Source organism: Manduca sexta, chromosome 25, assembly GCF_014839805.1.
Source record: "Manduca sexta isolate Smith_Timp_Sample1 chromosome 25, JHU_Msex_v1.0, whole genome shotgun sequence".
In the NCBI taxonomy this organism is placed as follows: Eukaryota; Metazoa; Arthropoda; class Insecta; order Lepidoptera; family Sphingidae; genus Manduca; species Manduca sexta.
Window position 1 is genome coordinate 5,033,941 of NC_051139.1, and position 19,888 is coordinate 5,053,828.

At 32.4% G+C, this 19,888-nt stretch overlaps 4 protein-coding genes across 4 annotated transcripts; 3 read left to right on the forward strand and 1 right to left on the reverse strand.

Annotated features, from left to right (window-relative positions):
- The first annotated feature begins 1,953 nt into the window (after positions 1 to 1,953).
- Positions 1,954 to 3,216, forward strand: LOC115441693 (general odorant-binding protein 69a). The gene is made up of 2 exons (XM_030166582.2): positions 1,954 to 2,032; positions 2,790 to 3,216. Exons 1-2 carry the CDS (start codon positions 1,976 to 1,978, stop codon positions 3,144 to 3,146), a joined length of 414 nt encoding a protein of 137 aa, XP_030022442.2. The 5' UTR covers positions 1,954 to 1,975; the 3' UTR covers positions 3,147 to 3,216.
- Positions 3,217 to 4,715: 1,499 nt separating this feature from the next.
- LOC115441706 lies at positions 4,716 to 6,137 on the forward strand. Its single transcript, XM_030166600.2, has 2 exons — positions 4,716 to 5,086; positions 5,741 to 6,137. The coding sequence occupies exons 1-2, from the start codon at positions 5,012 to 5,014 to the stop codon at positions 6,092 to 6,094; spliced, it is 429 nt and encodes a 142-aa protein (XP_030022460.2). The 5' UTR covers positions 4,716 to 5,011; the 3' UTR covers positions 6,095 to 6,137.
- A 2,033-nt stretch (positions 6,138 to 8,170) lies between these two features.
- On the reverse strand, positions 8,171 to 9,498 carry LOC115441689 (general odorant-binding protein 83a). The gene is made up of 2 exons (XM_030166573.2): positions 9,398 to 9,498; positions 8,171 to 8,605 (listed from the first exon to the last, which is right to left on the reverse strand). The coding sequence occupies exons 1-2, from the start codon at positions 9,494 to 9,496 to the stop codon at positions 8,249 to 8,251; spliced, it is 456 nt and encodes a 151-aa protein (XP_030022433.2). The 5' UTR covers positions 9,497 to 9,498; the 3' UTR covers positions 8,171 to 8,248.
- Positions 9,499 to 13,971: 4,473 nt separating this feature from the next.
- On the forward strand, positions 13,972 to 15,404 carry LOC115441722. Its single transcript, XM_030166617.2, has 2 exons — positions 13,972 to 14,153; positions 14,951 to 15,404. The coding sequence occupies exons 1-2, from the start codon at positions 14,079 to 14,081 to the stop codon at positions 15,302 to 15,304; spliced, it is 429 nt and encodes a 142-aa protein (XP_030022477.2). The 5' UTR covers positions 13,972 to 14,078; the 3' UTR covers positions 15,305 to 15,404.
- The last annotated feature ends 4,484 nt before the right edge of the window (positions 15,405 to 19,888 follow it).

Genomic DNA, 19,888 nt, shown 5'->3' on the forward strand with positions numbered 1-19,888 from the left:
TTTTTTAGTATGTTAATATATTAAATTCAACACAAAAATAATCATCAATATTCTATTTGATTTTGAGGAATTCATTTCTGCATCATCGAAGTTCAACTTCAAATAATGATATTTTGTATTTAGTAATATCTCGAAGCTTTATCGCTCCTAATACAAAAGTCATTTGAACTATATTTGTTTGACACAAAATTCCCTGCGTCTTCGAAGTCCAAGGTCTAATACCAACGAAATTAAAATATGACCATTCCGAAACTATATAAATTTGAAATCAAAACGAATCATTAAAATCGAAACATGGAGTAAGATTATTATTATCTTTTAGGAGTATTATTATGTTTTAACCAACATAAATAAAAATATCGAATAAAAAACCGCATCTGGAGTCGGTTAAAAACTGTACTCTGTACTGTATTTATGCTCTTTTCGAGATAAAACTGACATTAATAAATGGTTAAACCAAACCCGTTTATTATTGTTCATTTACTAAAAGTAAGTACTTACCTAATTCTATAAAACTTCGATAATAATAAATAATTAACTTTGAAAATAATAATATTATGAATCTTATGAATGTTATTTATAATTTTTGTTGTTGTTTATTTTAAGAAGAAAGTAATTTATTTTTACGAAATCACACAATTATTGGGCAAGTAGATTACAAAGTTCATAATCAACAATTTCAAACAAAAAAATATTCTATTACTTAAATATGTTGATAATTAATTAATTTATTTATTTATTTTACTCTTTATTGTACCAAACACACAAAAACAAAAACAAAAAAAACGATGCAAAGAAGAAAAGAGAGACAAAAGGCATATGTACAAATGGCGGTCTTATCGCTCTAGGCAATGTCTTCCAGACAACCATGGGATGGATATAAAAACGAGAAATAGAAAGAGAGGGTAGTGCAGTGGATTATATTATATTAATAAATAAAAAAAAACAAATAATTGATAAACATTACATACATAAATACACATATAATATACACCTACATATTACATACATACAAAAGAAAAATAATAATGATAGTAAAAATAAAAACACATGTATAATACATACATACACATCAATGTATCTGTTCAGTGAGAAAGATAGTAATCTTTGACTAGCTGCTTGAATGATGACAGTGTTTTCGCCCGTCTCACCATAAGAGGCAGCGCGTTCCACAATCGAACAGCTTCAACGGTGAACGATTTGTCCATGATGTGCGCAGGCATTTTTAATCTCAGGTTCACCGACGATCTCAAGGACTTAGGATGTGAATTATTGAGAAATAAAAATCGATTTTTTAGATAAGAAGGAGTGTTTAGGACTAAACAAAACATTATACAGAAGAAAAAGAATGTGGGCATTCCGACGAAGTCTTATGGGTAACCACTTGAGCTTAGCACGAAACTCGGACACATGATCATATTTGCGTAAACAAAATATGAATCTAATGCAGAAATTTTGGAGACGCTCAAGTTTAGAAAGTTGGTCCTCGGTGAGATCTAGATTAATATTCTTTCAATATACAAACATCATTGGAGGATCTTATTTTTATTAAAGGTTTAATAAAAATAAGATCCTCTAATGATGAGCCGATTTATCCTTACTATTCTATCATTACTTATACGATTACATAAAGTTCATTTTAAATTAGCCGTTTTTACTTAAAAACGTCAGAATTCTTGCATGTTACTGGATAACAGGAAAGGGCATACTATCACGCTTAAAGTGTAAAAAAACCTAAGACACGGTTCCCTAATCCTAATATCTTTAGAAGAAAAATGTCGATCACTGGCGCCCGTCGAAGATTGGTGCCATTACGTTAAATTAAGAAGCATTGTGCAAAAAATTACAAAGACGTACTACTTCCTTCCAAAAAAGTATTCCTAGACACGATTTCCTTCTATTGCACGGTATATAAGCGGCTGGTATGTTATGCATGCATCATTGCAAATTAACGATATTTGTAACAATAATCAATATGCAGTCGTATCTGTTTTTAACTTTGGTGCTAGCGGTTGTAGGGATTAACGCTGACGTAAGTATAAAATATATTTATATATTAATACATAAAAAAAACTTTTACAACTTTTTAAACACATTGCGCTCACGGATGTGAGATTTGGCATAATTAAAGTTCTTACAGAAAATGAGTGTTGTATAATTAATGTTAAAACTTCAAATTTAAATAAAAGCAGTCGATTTTTGACCGCTGGGCGACCTTGTATATAAAATTATGTAATCTCCAGGAGACCTTATTTCATCTACGAGGACATATCAAAGCTGTTCTTCCATTAGAACTTCCATAATTGCAAAAATACGGATCCATCTTTTTAGACGGAATAAAGTCCCTCACTTTATAACATAAATATTAATTTAAGATTATTTTCACCCACTTTTATTTATTAGAGGATAAAAGTTTTATTTTCAATTTACCAGTAAATTTTTCAACATTCTATTGATTGTATCATTTTTTTTGTGGTTAAATCCTATTGATATTTTTAGAATCGTTATGTTTTACTGACAAGTGTCAAAAAATGTGTGCCACTGTCGATCTTACCTAAGAGGCGTTGTAATCGCGGATGGAAAGGAGATTTTCAACGTAATATATGTGTGTATTTTAGCCATTGAAAAGTGGATTTAAATTCTACCTTGTCTGATAAAGTTGGTACCTTGCTTGTCTTAGTAACATTCCATTCATTTACTCCTTCGATAAGGTATTAATATTTATAATTATACGTTTGACATGATTAGCCGTTATTGTATTGTGTTATTAAGTTTTATTTTATATACAGGTCGTTCTTCTAACAGATGTACAGAAAGAACAATCAAATGCAAACATTGCCGCGTGCATCAAAGAGAGCGGCGTAAAGCCTGAGATACTAGCTGAAGCTAAGAAAGGGAATTACTCTGAAGATGAGGCGATGAAGAAATTCTTGCTGTGCTTCTTCAATAAATCCGGCATCATGAACGCTGATGGCAAATTGAACCTCGACGTAGCTCTTGCAAATCTACCTCCTGGAGTGGATAAGAATGAAGCTACCAAGGCATTGGAAGAATGTCAACATAAGAATGGAAAAGACGCTGCCGATACTGCCTTTACTATATTCAAATGTTACAGCGCGGCGACTAAGACTCAAGTACTATTTTGAACAAGCACATTAGAAGTGTTTACCAGTAATTATGTTGTCCCTTTAAACGACAATAAATTGTTTTACAGTTCTTTGACTTTTATTGGCTAACTAGTTGACCCGACAGACGTCCCGTCTTAAATATGAATTTGCAGCGCGCATTCTGTCAATCGCTGACAGTTATATAAAATTAATATTTTCGTTAAGTTTTTTTTAGTTTTCTATCTTTCCGCGCAATTTTTAATTTTTTTTCTTTCATGAGAACCTTATCCTGACAATAACAAACACAACAAAAAAAATAGTGAAATCGGTACGGCTGTTCACGCGTGTTGGCGTGACCAAGGAAAATAGGGATTCATTTTTATATATATAGATTGTTATTGTAATAAAATATTGTTACTGAGCCTATTACATTACTCTCCCTATTAAAATCATATTTCTCATGAAATAAACACAGCCAAATCCTTTCTGCGACATGTTAATAATATGAAGGGACATATTCAGTGGACAAATTCATTTTTCGCTCATATATCGCATTGTCTCTTTATATTTGTCACCTTATAAAATGAGAAGTTACTATAGTATCGAGGAAAATATTCCATTCGGGATGGATAAAAATTATACTATTTTTTTTTTCAATATCTGACGTCACTCTATTCTGGACTTTATTATTAATTTCGCCTTAATTATAAAAATATTCTAAGAAACAGTTTATAATTCATTAGTATGTCATTATAGGTAATTATTTCTCGCTGGAAACATTTTTCTGATAAATAAGGTATTCCAAGAAAAAAATTGACTAAGGAAGAATATTTTAATTAAAAAGATAGATTAATGAATGCATAATTATATTTTTTACACAGATTAATTAACGTACGAGCATTTTTAATATTACTATGTATAATAATTACTATACTATTATATAAAATTTAAGAGTTTGTTTGTTTAAACGCGCTAATATCAGGAACAGCTGGTTCAAATTTAAAAAAGTATTTTAGTGTTGCATAGCCCATATATCGAGCAAGGCTATAAGTAGGCTATATAACATCACGCTACAAGCAATAGGAGCGGAGCATCAATGAAAAATGTTGCCAAAACGGGGAATAATATTCCTTTTGACAGCTTCCGTTGCTTGCGCTGCGTAAACGATTAAAGTTACGCAACAATCATGTATGACGGAATTGTTCCTCTTATATAATTCTAAAAAATATATTATAAAACATAGACCCGCGCGGCATCTGTCTGCGTATCTGAACACGATAAAGTCAAAAACTATCGATCAGATTTCAACTAAATTTCGTAAAGAGATAGTTTAGAACCTCGGAAGGACATATCTGGTGAACATTTTTACAACACATTTTTCAACAACTAAATGATTTATTTATTTGGTCAACCAACAAAACATACACCATACATATTTATTTGTAATATGATATTGATGATATGAGATGATGAATAAGTAATTGCTGCAATGCTGTCTTACTTACAGGCAGTACAATAAACAAATGACCGCACCATAAGTGCCCTACGTTCTAAATGTAAGACTGAATATAAAACCATTCACAGATGCACCTACCTTGTTTATCTCTGCACCACCTTAAGGTCGACTGGTAGAAAATGACTTTGTCATTTAGTCCGCCTATATACTTCTCTGTATATGAAGTGTTAATAAATAAATAAAACTAATAAACTGAAGATTGAGATAACCTATGCGATTAAAAACTCAATTACGGCATGTTAATTTTCAGTTTCAAGGATTATCTAAATAGTCTTTTGTTCATAGTAATTAGACAAAAGTACTTATATAAATGATGTCTTTCAAATTATTAATCATACTATTGAGAGCTTTTGACGCGATCGGTGAGCTGAAGTAAGTGTAGTTCAAAATGAAAGCAGCACAGAACTTGTTTGGAATTATTTTGTTTAGTGTGTTTGCAGCAGCTATTGCGGCTTCGACTAAGGTAAGGAACATTGTAGTTTTTATTGTTACTGTCCTATACTTAATAGTAAAAGTAAAAGTTCTTATTAATTATAATCAAAGTTCTTAGATTATATTGAGCGGACATTGGGAATATTATCATACAAAAATATTCATAATTATAATAAAAAAACTCATAAAAATAAATCATAGCAAAACACCAATGTAGAATACTTCATAATTCCATATCATGGTTTGCACGTTTTTAATGCGCATATTAACGTATTTTCTGTTAATATGTAATTTTTGTATTAATAGTTAAGGACATTGTGTCAACTTTTCACACGGACATTTCAAATAAGACAACGACTTATTACCATTTAGTAATAATTTTTGGAGCACTTTGGTTCTGATGTCCGGTCTACGTGTATAACTAAGTATACTGTTTAATATCTTTATCCGAAATGAAAATTGATTTAACATTGCGGCTATCAAAGCTGTTCTTTACTTATTACGTCCATAATTGCACAGAGTCGGATATATCCAGTAGACGGAAAAGCTCCCCTGATCTATAACATCCTCACAAATTTCCACATTTACATTATTATTTTAATATGTTCGTTTTTATTTTATGACTTACGAACGAGACGTAAATTCCAGTTTTCAAATAAGTAATTATTGTATTATTTCTTTACAGAAAATATTCCATCTCTCACCAGAATCAGGAGAGAAACTTGTGGAGGGTATTATAAAATGCATTGCAAAATTAAATTTTGACCCCTCTTTAATTAATCTCATTAAAGAAGGGAAATACTTCGAAGACGAGAGACTTATTGAAGCAATCATCTGTATGAATGTAGATTCAGGCGTTGGCACCGCAGACGGAAGGCTTAAATTGGATGCTGTGATGGAGAGGATATTCTCAAACAACGCTGAAATACGAAAGGGACTTGTACGTTGCGAAAAAGAGTATGATGGAACTCCAGTAGGAAATTTAAGAGGAACACTAACATGCCTTAAAGAAACTCTACCTTTTAAAATTAGGTTGTAGTTTACGTTTCTTGAGTATAGATTTTTATTTAAAATAAAATTCTTGTTTTTTTATTTAAAATAATCGTTGTTTTTATTATAATAATTTTATTAAAGGAATTCACAGGTGTGTCGTAAAGATAATTAATTACAGTCGATTTGAATTTCGAAGGATAATTGCGGGTTTTCATCGGTTATTGTCATTTACCGTATCGTTTTATTCAGCAAACCCATTCAGTTTACGTTAATAAAATTGAACGTCATCGTGCATTTTGCGTAATTTATATTGTAAAGTAGAGACATTATATCTCCTGACTTCGACATATAACTGATTGGAATGAGCCACTGCGAAGAGGTGGATGTAATCACTAATCAGTATATAGTTGGGGGCCAATATCGGTTACGATTTTTAGGGTTCCGTACCTCAAAAAACGGAACCCTTATAAGATAACTTTGTTGTCCGTCCGTCCGTCCCTCCGTCCGTCCGTCTGTCAAGACTCTTTTTCTCAGGAACGCGTGGAGGTATTAAGCTGAAATTAATATCAAATACTCAGGTCTAGTGTCCCTTGTTTATGCCGTAAATTTCCAAAATTCGCAAGGGAATCAAAACCTACAGGGTACTTCCCCTGAACTCAGAATCTTGAAATTTGGCACGAGCAACGTCTTATAATATAGATAAAGGAAAAATTTATATAACTACTCAGGTCTATAATGCCTTTAAGCTGTAACAACATCAAACTTCTATGTCAACGCAATCAAAAGAAACAGAAAATTAAGCCGCATATTTTCAAACTCGCAACTACTCGCAAGGGAATCAAAACCTAAAGGGGACTTAGAATCTTGAAATTTGACATGAAACAATGTTTTATACCATGTATAAAGGAAAAATTCCAAAAACCTTAAATTTTTAGACTTTGTCTTTGATTTATGCTCGTCCAGCTTTTCATATTGTAATGTTATGGATTTCATTTTGCAATGGGTGAACTTTTACTTATATATCTACAGGTTTGTACAGAACCCTCGATGCGCGAGTCCGACTCACACTTGGCCGGTTTTAAACTATGGAAGGTATTCAATAAAAAAATTAGATTCAAGATAAACATTAAAAAATAAGTTTGTTAATTTCGCATATTTATTTTAAAAATAACAATGGCAATAAATTAAAAATAAAACAATGGTGTGAGAATATTTCAGTAATTGCACATCCTTGTAACATGAAATAATTTATTATTGAATCAGTCAAATTCTATACATTATTTAAATTCCTTCAATATTAACGCTGCCACTAGTTCAAAAAGTCGTTCTTACCAAAGAAGAATTGGCAAGAAAATTTGGTGTCGTTCCTTTCAAAATCCGTTTGAGATATATGAAAGTTTAAAAAAATCCGACAGAATGCAATATGGCGGACATATGAGAAACTGCACAATAGAGAACAAGAGGGACCGATGTCTAAGATGATTCCACTTATAAACTCTCACAACTATAGCTCTAACCAAAACCAAGGACGATGCTTAACGCGACCACCCCGTATGAATGAAAAACAATTAATACACACATATAAACATCTTTACAAACTTGTATAATTATAATTACTACTTGTTAATCATTCTTATTATTCATAATCTAAGAAGTATCACAAAAGGAACTGTCTTGTAAAGTTAGGATATATTTTATGTCCTGCCTGTCGTAACAGCGAGTGATTGGGGCTTAAAGAGAGTCACGGGTGAGCAGTGTGGGGCTTAACCAACTGTAAATTACAACACTACGGTATAAGTACGTCCAAGTAAGAATCTCCACAATATGTTAGGAACTATGTAACACCTAATAGTAATTAAATACTTACTACTTTGAGGTTGCTCGAAAAATACCAAGACTCTTTGTGTAATGGGAGCTGGTACCATAATGTTTTTTAAATTATGGAAACTGGAATGATTGAAATGTTCATCTGTGGCCGAATTGTGTGTGCTGTCTTATTCTGGTAGTGTTTTTTGTTTTGCAAGAAATACCTAAATAGAATAATGTTTCCTATAAAAGAAAAAAAAGGGTAATCATAAGTTATATAAGACCTTATCAGTGCGTAAAAGATTTAAACTAAAAATGTTAGAATATCTTTAACCGTTTATTTTACATAGAATTGACAACAATTTAGCTGGTTTAACACTTTAAATATGCTTGTTTAAAACAGTACTTGAGTCTTAGTAGCTGTGCTGTAACATTTGAATATAGTAAAGGCAGTATCGGCAGCGTCTTTACCATTCTTATGTTGACATTCCTCCAATGCCTTGGTAGCTTCATTCTTATCCACTCCAGGAGGCAGATTGGCAAGAGCTACATCGAGGTTCAATTTGCCATCAGCGTTCATGATGCCAGATTTGTTGAAGAAGCACAGCAAGAATTTCTTCATCGCCTCATCTTCAGAGTAATTCCCTTTTTTAGCTTCAGCTAGTATCTCAGGCTTTACGCCGCTCTCTTTGATGCACGCGGCAATGTTTGCATTTGATTGTTCTTTCTGTACATCAGTAAGGAGAACGGTCTGTAAAATAATTAAAACTTTTTAATACAAGTCAAATTCAGATTATTGATAAGTAGTGAAACGAATAAATTATGTTGATTGAGTCAGTTGGAATTTATATCTGAATATAATGAAATCCTATGAATTTGATCCACGAACAACACGTTACTGTGGACTGCAAGACAAAATCCATTGACTTAATTCACTTAAAAGTTACACATAATACAAAGTTGCCTTAATATTATTTGGGTACTTAAGTAAAAATATCTAACCTATGCGATCTGAGTTTAACGACTGAGCTTTAACACCCACAGCTTTACCTCAGTCAATATTTTATAACGATTTAGTAAGTAAGTAACAATGATGTGTTAACATAGGACTGCAATCTAGAATAAGACCCAGTATACATGTATCTTAGAATATATTGCTTGTAATGTGTTTTATTACCTTAATTAATATATCAAGATAAGCGACTGTAACGGAACAATAAGAATTTTTGATCACTGCAAAATAAGATAGAAAGTTTGGAACTAATTGAAAACAAAAATTATTAACTATGTTAAAGCGTAGATATTGTAATACTTAGGGTCTGTGTCACAAGTTTGAGTAAAGCTACTGTTCACCTAAAATATTTATAAGCCGACTAAAAACAAAAGTCACACTCCAATCTTTGCTCATATATAAATAGTAAGATAATGATAACTATCTACATTAGCTGTTTAATATGCTAACTGTCAAATAAAATTTACTTGAAGCTTGAGAAATAGGCCCTTAGGGTAAAACATTATATTAATATCAGTACAAAATACTTACATCAGCATTAATCCCTACAACCACAATCACCAAAGTTAAAAACAGACACGACTGCATATTGATTGTTGTTACAAATATCGTTAATTTGCAATGATGCATGCATATCACACCAGCCGCTTATATAGGTACCGTGCAATAGAAGGAAATCGTGTTTAGGACTACTTTTTTGGAAGGAAGTACTCCTTTGGTTTTTTCGGCACGTATTTCTTCTTAATATCTAAGTTATGAACGCTTATATAAACTCAATGAAGCATCATTAACAGGTAAATCAAGTAACGAAGTGGCACCAGTCTCCGACGGGCGCAGTAATCGACATTTTTCTTCTAAGGTTATTAGTAGTTATTATGGAGTTAAGGAAGCGTTTTTTAAATTTTTTGATACTTGAGGCCAGATAGCATATATTTCCTCCTATTATCCCGTAGCATGCAATGTATTTTGCCGTTTTTTTTAAAAGTAAAAACGCCATTTTGTACTGTTCGTAGAGTACTTGATAGTATAGTAAGGATAAAACGGCTAACCAATGGCGAATATTATTTTTAGTAAAGGATGATTTTTAAGAAGAAGAAGAACAATGATTAAAAGAATATTAATTAGTAAGTTCCTACTAATATTATAAACGCGAAAGTTTGTGAGGATGGATGTATGTATGTTTGTTCCCCTTTCACGAAAAAACTACTGAATGGATTTGGATGAAACTTTACAGTAATTGTATGGGCTCGCCATACATAAAAATTATTGCCGCGTTAGCAAGTTGGCGTGGCGCATCGATTTTATCCAATAATCAATTTTTACATTCAGTGCGTCTAGAGACCCGATCGACGGCTAACGCGTACTCATTATCATTTATCACATAGGTTTAGCAAATAGCAAATAAAGGTGTCTATTATCAAAAACAATCTATCATTGCTATCAATAAGAGATGTCCCGTACAGTAATATTGGTTATATATTATCAGAATAACACATAGGCCACAATTTATAATGATTTTGTGTAATTTGGTCATAATATAACGATACATATCAAGTAAGTTGGAAAAAATTGTTATCTTGGCGTACGCTGCCGAAACTGTTGGACTTAGACAAAGATAAGGTACCGTAGGGTTGTTTGTCTTAAATAGTATTAAATAAAAGTCCACGACAGTATATATCTATCTTTTATGTGGAAGCCACCATGACCAAAATAGTGAGCCAAAAATATAATGAAATCGGATACTTTTTATATCGGGACTTTTATCCCGGAAAACTCCTTCATGCGGGCAAAGTCTCTAGCAAAAATTAATATGTTATAATTTTTAAATATTGATTTATTTTCCAACAATATTAAATACGTATAGTTGATAGAATATTTTTTTGTTAGTTTTCAATATAGAAATCACGATAAAATCCGCAAAATAGTTTTATTTAAAAAAAATTACAGCTATATATCATTTTATAACCTTTTATTCTTACAAAACTGTTTATATTAGTAATGTTCTTTCAAGAAATAATTTTTGTATTTAAACCTGCTATATATTTTTTTTTGAATCGAAATAATATCTAGTAAGTAGCAATTTTACCAATTAAACATATTTTTAATTGTAGCTTTCTACATGCACTTGGGTCACTGAATCTTGGGTACTACTCCTGTAAAAGTACTTGTGGAAAATTCCTAACTTCCGCCTGCGAACTTCATATCATAGATACCTACAGTAAATTTAAAGCAATATTTTCTTATTCTATGCTCTTTAGTATCGAAGGTTTATTAAGAGTAGGTCTTAGTGTTTAATTTTTAGTTTTTATTACACTGTTTTGTATATTAATTATAAGGTAATCAGTATGACACAACACGCTATTAATATGACTTGAGGTTTATTAAGGCCATATTGATTTATTAATTTATATAAAAAGTATAATCGTTAAGTTATGTATGTATCTCAAAGACTGTCGAAAGCTTCAAACTCATAAAACAGGATAAAAATCTCAGCAATAAAAGTAGCAGTTTGCAGTGTAGATTATGCAAACATTTTACATCCAAGTGACAAGACGACCAAGCCGTTTCAAATGATAATAGTCGTAATTTCTAGAATACTATATTATATAGTTATGCAGGCGGATACAAAATATTGTTTTTTCCTCTTTTTATCTATTTCTTCTATGATGGTATAAATTTGTGTTCATTATCTTGTATTTTAATTATGTAGTAACGCTATACGTGTGCAAGTTTACGTAGCTTTACTATTTTAAAAGGTTAAGAAGTTAAAATTGATACCTGTACTGGTGGTAGGTCTCTCATATGTAAAGTCCACCTGCGTAGGTACCACTGTCAAGCAGCAGTGTGTAATCACTGTTGTGTTCCGGTTTGAAGGACATTGTAGCCAGTGTAACTACTGAACATAATAAGATTTAACATCTCACGTCTCAGGATGGCGAGCGCAGTGGAATACCAAACAATACTTTGTAATTCAAGTTGTAGGATGGTGTTTCCACAGTTTATGGGCGGTCGTATCGCTTACCATCAGGCGAACTGCAAGTTCGCCTCGTCATTCAGAAATAAAAAAATAAAAATTAAATTAACATACTAAATTTAGAATTTGTTATTGTTTTTCCTCTTTACGTCAACATCACGTTGGTAATTAGTAAATCGATCGTACTTACGTAACCTACATCCTACGTCGTCATCCACATGAGATTCGCTACACGTGCTTAGAGTTTATTCTTCGGTCCTTATTGAAACCTCCTATTAATAAAAACAAACACAAGACACATTACGTCTTCATTTCCAAAGGGCTAAGCAGATGTGCTACCAAGGCACCTGCTTTTAGCTGTATGTGTTTCGTCCCATGAAGAAGAGATAAGGAACGAGCCTATTGCTATTTCGGGCACAAATTCCGGAATTCGGGTTGATACTAATAAGAAAAACCCAAATATTGCTGCTGACCCGGGATTTGAACCTAAGTCCTCGGACTGTTTTTCTACCGCTTATTGAATATGCTACCTGAACAGTTTCCTATTTGTGCAGACTTTTTATACGTATACATGACAACATGGACCCTATTGCCTGATAGTAAGTGGAGTGGGGCTCCGATATATATTGACTGATGAGAGATGATTATGCCTCGTTAATTGACACAATTATGCCGGCTTGTTTGAACCGGATACACAAGGACTAATCTCGGAACGCGACACACTTACGTAGACCACTATAGCGAGTTTTTATAAATCATATTGGTCAATAAAAATTTAATGTATTTATAAAGAGATAAATTTAATTTAAAAAAAAATAATATATAAAAATGATAGCCCCAGACAAATTCTTCTTGCAAACTGAGAAATATTACATATATTTTTATGTTATTGTAAAAACTGAGAATAGTTCGATTGCAATTATTAATTACCTTTAATTTATGTGCATGTCCTTCTAATTACATTAATTACGTTATTGTTATAACAAATTATAGTAGGTAGGTTATAGGTAGGTATAGACGATCTTGGCGCTCCAGATCACTAGAGGGTTCCAGTATGAACATGAAAGAATATGTCTAGTAATATCAAGTTATCCAACATTGGGTCAAGCAAGATTATTTGTTGCCTTTAATTGAGAATAACTAAAATCAGTCGGACGGCTATTTGAATATTGTAAGGCATGTTTTGTTTTGTTTGTTTTTTGTTACCTTTCTTAAGAGTTGTTGCTCAGTTTTAATTTAATCGGTTTTATAATTTATAATCAAAATTCGTGAGTTTTTATATTTTAAGTTGTTTTGTATTTTGTTTTCCGTTAATTATCAGATTTGTTAAATCTTTGACCTCTGGTTTAAGTCATTTTTAAGGTAAAACTGAACGAAATAGCTGTATGCTATTTTTGTTAGGTACCAAGATAATATTTTACTTCTGTGAGTTGATAATGTTTCTACAACTATTGGATGTATAATTGAGTATATTTCAAACTGAAGCTAAAAACATTTCATTCTATTATCATCTATTTAGCCGGCAAAATGCTTAAGAAGTGAAAATAATGCAAAATTATGATTGGTTACGTCTAAATACTTAAGACTTAGCGTAGGTAATTGGCAGATATTGCCTAAGGAATTAATTCCTCCATCTAGACGTTTGTATATTACTTTACTAATATATATTTAGAAATATGTTACGATGACTCTACATGGTAGTGAGAAAAGATAAGATGACAATTTTTATTTTTATTTTCATGAATCCTTTACCATACGGATTCTTTCAGGTTCAATCAAAAGAACAGTATATATAAATTTAACTGCTGCATGATGGACTGACGACTTGAAACAAGTGGAAGGTAGCAGATGTATGCAGGCTGTTCAAGTCTCGGACTTGAACAAATGAGCCTTCCCAAATGAGCACCAACTATCTCGGGATAGTTGGTGCTCATTTGGGAAGGCCTATGTTCAGCAGTGGACGGAGCCAGGCTGATTAACACTTCAATCTGTCAATAAATACTTCTTTACTGATAATCAATACTTCTTTACTGATATAGTCACGTATAAAATACACCATGTACATAACTCTACTATATAACACTACGTAACCCTAAAGTTGATTGTATTTTCCTCTATTGCCTCACCGTGATAAATTATAACCTTTAATTATCTTCTACATAATTACACGTATATAAGCAGAATCCTGCTTAATATCAATCATACTTGTGAGAAGTTTTGAATAATAAACATTTCAAGATGAAAGTAACTAATGGATTATTTTTGGTATTCTTAGTTAGTGTGCTTGCTTGTGGAATAGCAGCATCGCCTAAGGTAAGAATTTTTTTTTGTCACTATTTTTTGCTCGCGTCTTCGCCCGCTAGAAAAGGTTTTCCGAAATACAAGGTTACCTTTGTCCTTTCCTGGATCCCAAGCTATGTCGATACCAAATAGATAGTTTTTGAGTTTATCGCCTTTAGACAGATATATGCGGTGGGGGATTTTGATTTAGAATATATTTTTAAGCCTTTTTTGTTTGAACGCGCTAATCTCAGGAACTATTGGTTCGAAATGAAAATTTCTTTTAATGTTGAATAGCTCATTTATCGAGGAAGGCTATAGGCTAAAAAAAATTCAAATACATATTATGAAACAAAGTTCCCTGCCGCATCTGTCTGTCTGTCTGATCGTGATAGTCTCATAAAACTACCCAGCGGAGTTCGATGACCTTTGAGGCTACTTTCTATCCCGAGAAAATATAGAGGGGACTAATATTCCAAAAATCTTTATCCCGGAAAAACTTTTTCATGCGGGCAGAGCCGCAAGCAACAGCTAGTGTATTTTTTGTATAAAGACTTTTCATTTAAAGACTTAGATTCTAAGATTCTAATTTCCAGGGATATTTAGGTTTAATCCCTAAATATGCTAAAGTTATGTTGAGTTTTCCAAATTTTTTATCATTATCAGTATTTTTGAAATATATGTCCGATATGGTTATGCGCTCGCCCTCTATCACATCATGGGACGGTATTTATATGGCGGATAGTGGATGCTTAGATTGCACTACTACAAAATGTCAACAAAAAGTCACGAGTGTGCGTATCTTAATAAAACAAAACATTATTTTACAGAAAATATATCGCATCCCACCGCAGGCATCTGAGAAAATTGTAGAAGAGGTGTTAAAATGTGTTCAGAAGATGGGCCTGGATTCTACAGTAGTGAATCTGCTTAAAGAAGGAAAATACACCGAAGACGACAGAGTGATTGAAACATTAATGTGTTCGAACCAAAATGTTGGCAATGTGAATGGAGATGGTAAAGTTAATATCGATAAAGTAATGAATGATATTTTCTCAAACAAACCTGAAATCCGCTCGGCATTGGTTGCTTGTGAAAAGGATGGTGGTAAAAGTCCACTAGAAACATTTAAGAACTTTATATTATGCTTCAAAGAGAAGGTACCAGTGAAAGTAATGCTGTAATCAGTTTTATTGGACACGTAGGTTCAACTCACATTGGTATTATGACGATTTGCTCAAATGCATCTTTGTTATTAGTGTAATAAAGTCATTAAACAGTGAATATTATTTGTTTTTATTTGTAATGCTTCCGTTTTTTTTATGAAAAATAAATATTACGAAAGTTAATCTTAGTATCTACTTATTACAAATAAAAATGTGTCAACCGGTTCATTATCTAATAAAAGCGAAGAATAGAATTAGAATTAGGAATAAGACGAAAAGTATATAGTATAATCAAATAGCTTAAGCAGATCAGATCTTATTACTTACTTACCTTGAATATATCCTTACGTATATTATTATAAAACCAAGTCCCCGCCGCGTCTGTGTATCTAACTGTGAAATGTGATAATTCATAAACTACGGAAGGAACATGTTTGGTACGAGAATACTTTGAGACCTTAGAAAGGACATAGGCTTCGTTTTATCCCGGGAAAATATGTAGCGGGACATATTCCGGGATTAAATCCCGGAAAAACTCTTTCATACGACCAAGCCGCGAGCAAACGCTAGTCATTAATATGAAATTCAAGAATATAATTGAGGTGATTATAATTCGTGAGAAGCGTAAAAAGATATTATATAAAATGCATAAAATAGCAATTAAGCAATAAAATTAACAAAATTTTATAAAACAGCACAATGATAATAAGTATATAACGAAGCGAAAAAATCGGACAAGTGCGAGTTGGACTCGTACACCTCGGTCTCCGTACAAACTTTACAGGCAGGTACTATTAAGAAAGTATTTAACATTATTGTTCTTAATAAAAATCAAACTAAGTTAAAGGACATAGTTAACTTTGCCGTTCGATCCTTAGATACGGTTATTGCACCAACTGCAAATAAGAAGTTTGTAATAATAAATTCGTTTTTTAATGTGGTTAAATTGCATACTTACGGTGTTCATTTTTTTTATATGGGCTCTAAGATATTGCTTCTTGCCAAATGTAAGATTCAAGGTCAACGGGAAATGCTCAATAGGTTTTGTTCCCCTGTTAAATATACGAGAAAACGGTTATATCTTTCGATTTCGTTGACTTTCAAGTTTTTTTTTACAACTGAAAGTGATCATAAACCCAAGTATTACATATAAATTTCAACTTGGTGTCCCTTTGCATTCCTAAGAAAAAGGTTCTTGGTAGACAGATAGACGGACAACAAAGTGATCTAATAAGGGTTTCTTTTTGAGGTACAAAACCAAATCTTTATAATATATTACACTTATTTACGACTGCCTCGGTGGCACGGTACAAGTACGACTACCGCGCTGAGGTCCTGGGTTCGAATCCCGGGTCGGGCCAAAATAATAATGACTGGGTTTTCAGGAGAGAGGACGGAGGGTTTTCTGGAAATTGGCCGCCGAAGCCGATTATCGGATAGGAATAACTTACTTATTTACTGAATATGTCATTTCACTCCATATTATTTACTTATAAGTAAAGGTAGGTTAAGGAAGTTAACATCGATGACTTTATATCTACAATACATTTTTTATAGTGAAGAAAACAATAGCTATTGTTTAATTTTCCTGTAATAATTACAAAAAATTGCACTCTAATAGCATTTCTCAGATGTCATATGTAAATGGGCAGAAATATAATTTTGTTGTCGTTACTGCGGGGACCATTGGTCCCTCATGTTGTCATAAATTATTAGTAATTACCTTCTCGATAGCCTAGTTGGGTGTGGAACGGACTACCGAGACGAATGTCTGCAGGCTTAAATTCTAAGGAAACACGCCTCTGATTTTTCTAGAATTATGTGTTTATTTTTTGTGAATTATCGCTAGCTTTAACGATGGAGGAAAACATTGTGAGGAAACCTGCGTACCTGAGAAATTCTCTATAGGAATTTTTAGGGTGTGTGAGGTCTACCAATCTGTGCTAGGCCAGCGTGGTCGACTAATGCCTAATCCCTATCAGTAGTAAAGGTATGTGCCCAGCAGTGGTACAGTATATAATACAGGGCTGATATATAATTATTATTACGTCTCGATTGTTCTATAATAAAGACATCATTCAAAACATTATTCATTTTTACTCCAGAGTCAAGGTTCATCTATTCGACGTTTTTTTGTTTGTTGAACGAGCTTTTTTACCCCATGGCCTGATTTGAACGATTCTTTTGGAGTCCGGTTTCGTAAAGCTTCGTTATGGTTCCATGTTAATTTCATTGCTATAGGACCTTGAACTTCGAAGAAGTAGAGAGTAACTCCTCAAAATCAAAAATAAGTATGATGATTCTTTTTGTATTGGGATTCAATATACTTTCAAGATACCATAGCACGGGTGTCGTTATTGGACCTTGAACTTCTAAGATCCTGCAGGAAATTCTAAAAAATGAATTAGGATAAGAACGTTTTAAAAAGGATTTTGAAAAAAGAAAAATTAAAAAAAGCAAAAAAAATAAAGATTTTCGCAAACGAAAATCCGACTCGAAAACCATTACAATCCAAAAAATAACTATAAACTTATTACACGCTAGTAACATAAACTTCTTTCCAATTCGTGTCTTTATGTTTATATGCACATTAAACCTTTTTTTGAGTCTGTGCCTAATTTAAATAGCCAGCTAAGGTAAATAACAAACAAAAACGAATTTTAATTTAAATTAGTATTTAATTGGCCGGAAACCGATATATAATTATAGCTACCACCACTGTTTATATATTAAATATTTAATTCTCATAAAAAAAAACAATTACGCCGTTCTTACAAAAAACATATAAAAGTATGTGCGGAGTCTGTTTTATTCAAACAAGTGAAGACGCAAAACACTAAAAAACATATTCTCTACCAGATTATAGTCTAATTAGACACAATGGTAGCGATAGGTGTGTTTGCGTTATTCTTTCTTAGTGTAATTGCTTGTGGTGACGCAGCAGCAACACCTTTGGTAAGGAGAAAAGGACTACTTTGACTTTTAAAACTATTGACATTCTAATTTGCAAGATAAATATTTTTCATGCTATGCGCCTCTTTAAAAGTTGGTAATGTATCCACTTTTCCTTTGACTTGTGGGTGAAAATTACCATACCATCAGTGGGTGACCAACTATCATCTACCATCAGTAGCGACTACCCTCGGAGGGCGTAGAACCAAGCTCTATAAATAAATTTTAAAAAAAGTCTTCAATCTATTTCCAAGAACAAACCATTTACGGTATTATCTCATTTGTAAGCATTTCAAAAAAAGATTCTTCTGATTGGTCGATTTTTGAGTTAGATTGAAAAAGCGATTGAGATCGTTTATTAATGTCGGTAAGTTGTAACGTACGACGAAGTTGCTTAAATAGAGTAGCAGAGTGGTAATCTATTTATCGCTAACAAGATAAATAAGATCCTAATTGAATCTCATATATTTATAGAATTGATGTTACATAATATCGAATATGTTACTTCGAAGGCCAAACGGGATTAACTAAATATGTCAATAGAACAGCAAATAAATGTTAGTTTTATATTTATGACAGTAATACTAATAAGACTTTATTTGAATGGTGCAAAATTCATTTGCATTTAAACATCCTGGATTGCTATAGCAAATTTGGTGCAATATTTATAAACAACGATCATTATTGTATCACATGCACACTTGTTTACATACCCTTCCTTACATATTATAAAACAAAATCCCCACCGCTTCTATCTGGCTACATGGGATAAACGCAAAATATAACAAAAAATGGGATATACTCAAAAACTATCCAACGGATTTTGATAAAATTTGGTACGGAGATAATTTAAGATTCTGGGAAGGATATAGGATTTTTATACCGTGAAAATATATAGCGGGATTTTTATCTATAGAAAGAATTTATACCAGAAAATCAATGTCTATCTTGGTATGATGCTATAATGATATGCAGGAGTTCCTAAATATCAATTGCGTTTACGCAAATGGACGCTTTTGTCTTGTCCTTTTATATGTTCTAGAAAAGCCGACACGGCGAATAGGATACAGAAAATTCATCAGAAGGTATATTGAAGTTTGATCGTTAAGTCTGATTTTTTTATCACGTGGAAATCCATTTAGGCACTGCCGGACTCATTAATCTAAAGCGGCCTACGGAATAAAACCCAGCGATGTTATAATCTTTTCCTTATGTTGAAGATCTTACGTGTGACATATGCATATGCATGCAACCGCAACCCCTAAATGCAAATATCTAATTCTACCGCCGGCAGATAAGATGGCGTCATAACATTGCTGTACAATTAATTATATTTAATGATTTTACCCACAATGAGATATTTCCCGCTATAATTAGAGGCATCTATTGAAATACATTTTGTTTTCCGAGGCATAATTTGTGGGTTTGCCTTGTAGATATGTTAAAAAACGAATTATTTTTGGATATAATAAAGACTCTATGGAAATAAATACCGAAGATACAAACCATAACATTAAATGGTCTAAAAATATGTAACACCGGTTTTAGTTTAAAGGAGTTGAAGAATCTTATTGACTTTGTTTTTTGCACCAATGTCGGTAGTAGAAACGTATTACGAATCTGTTTAAACAATAAATACTATATAAAAGG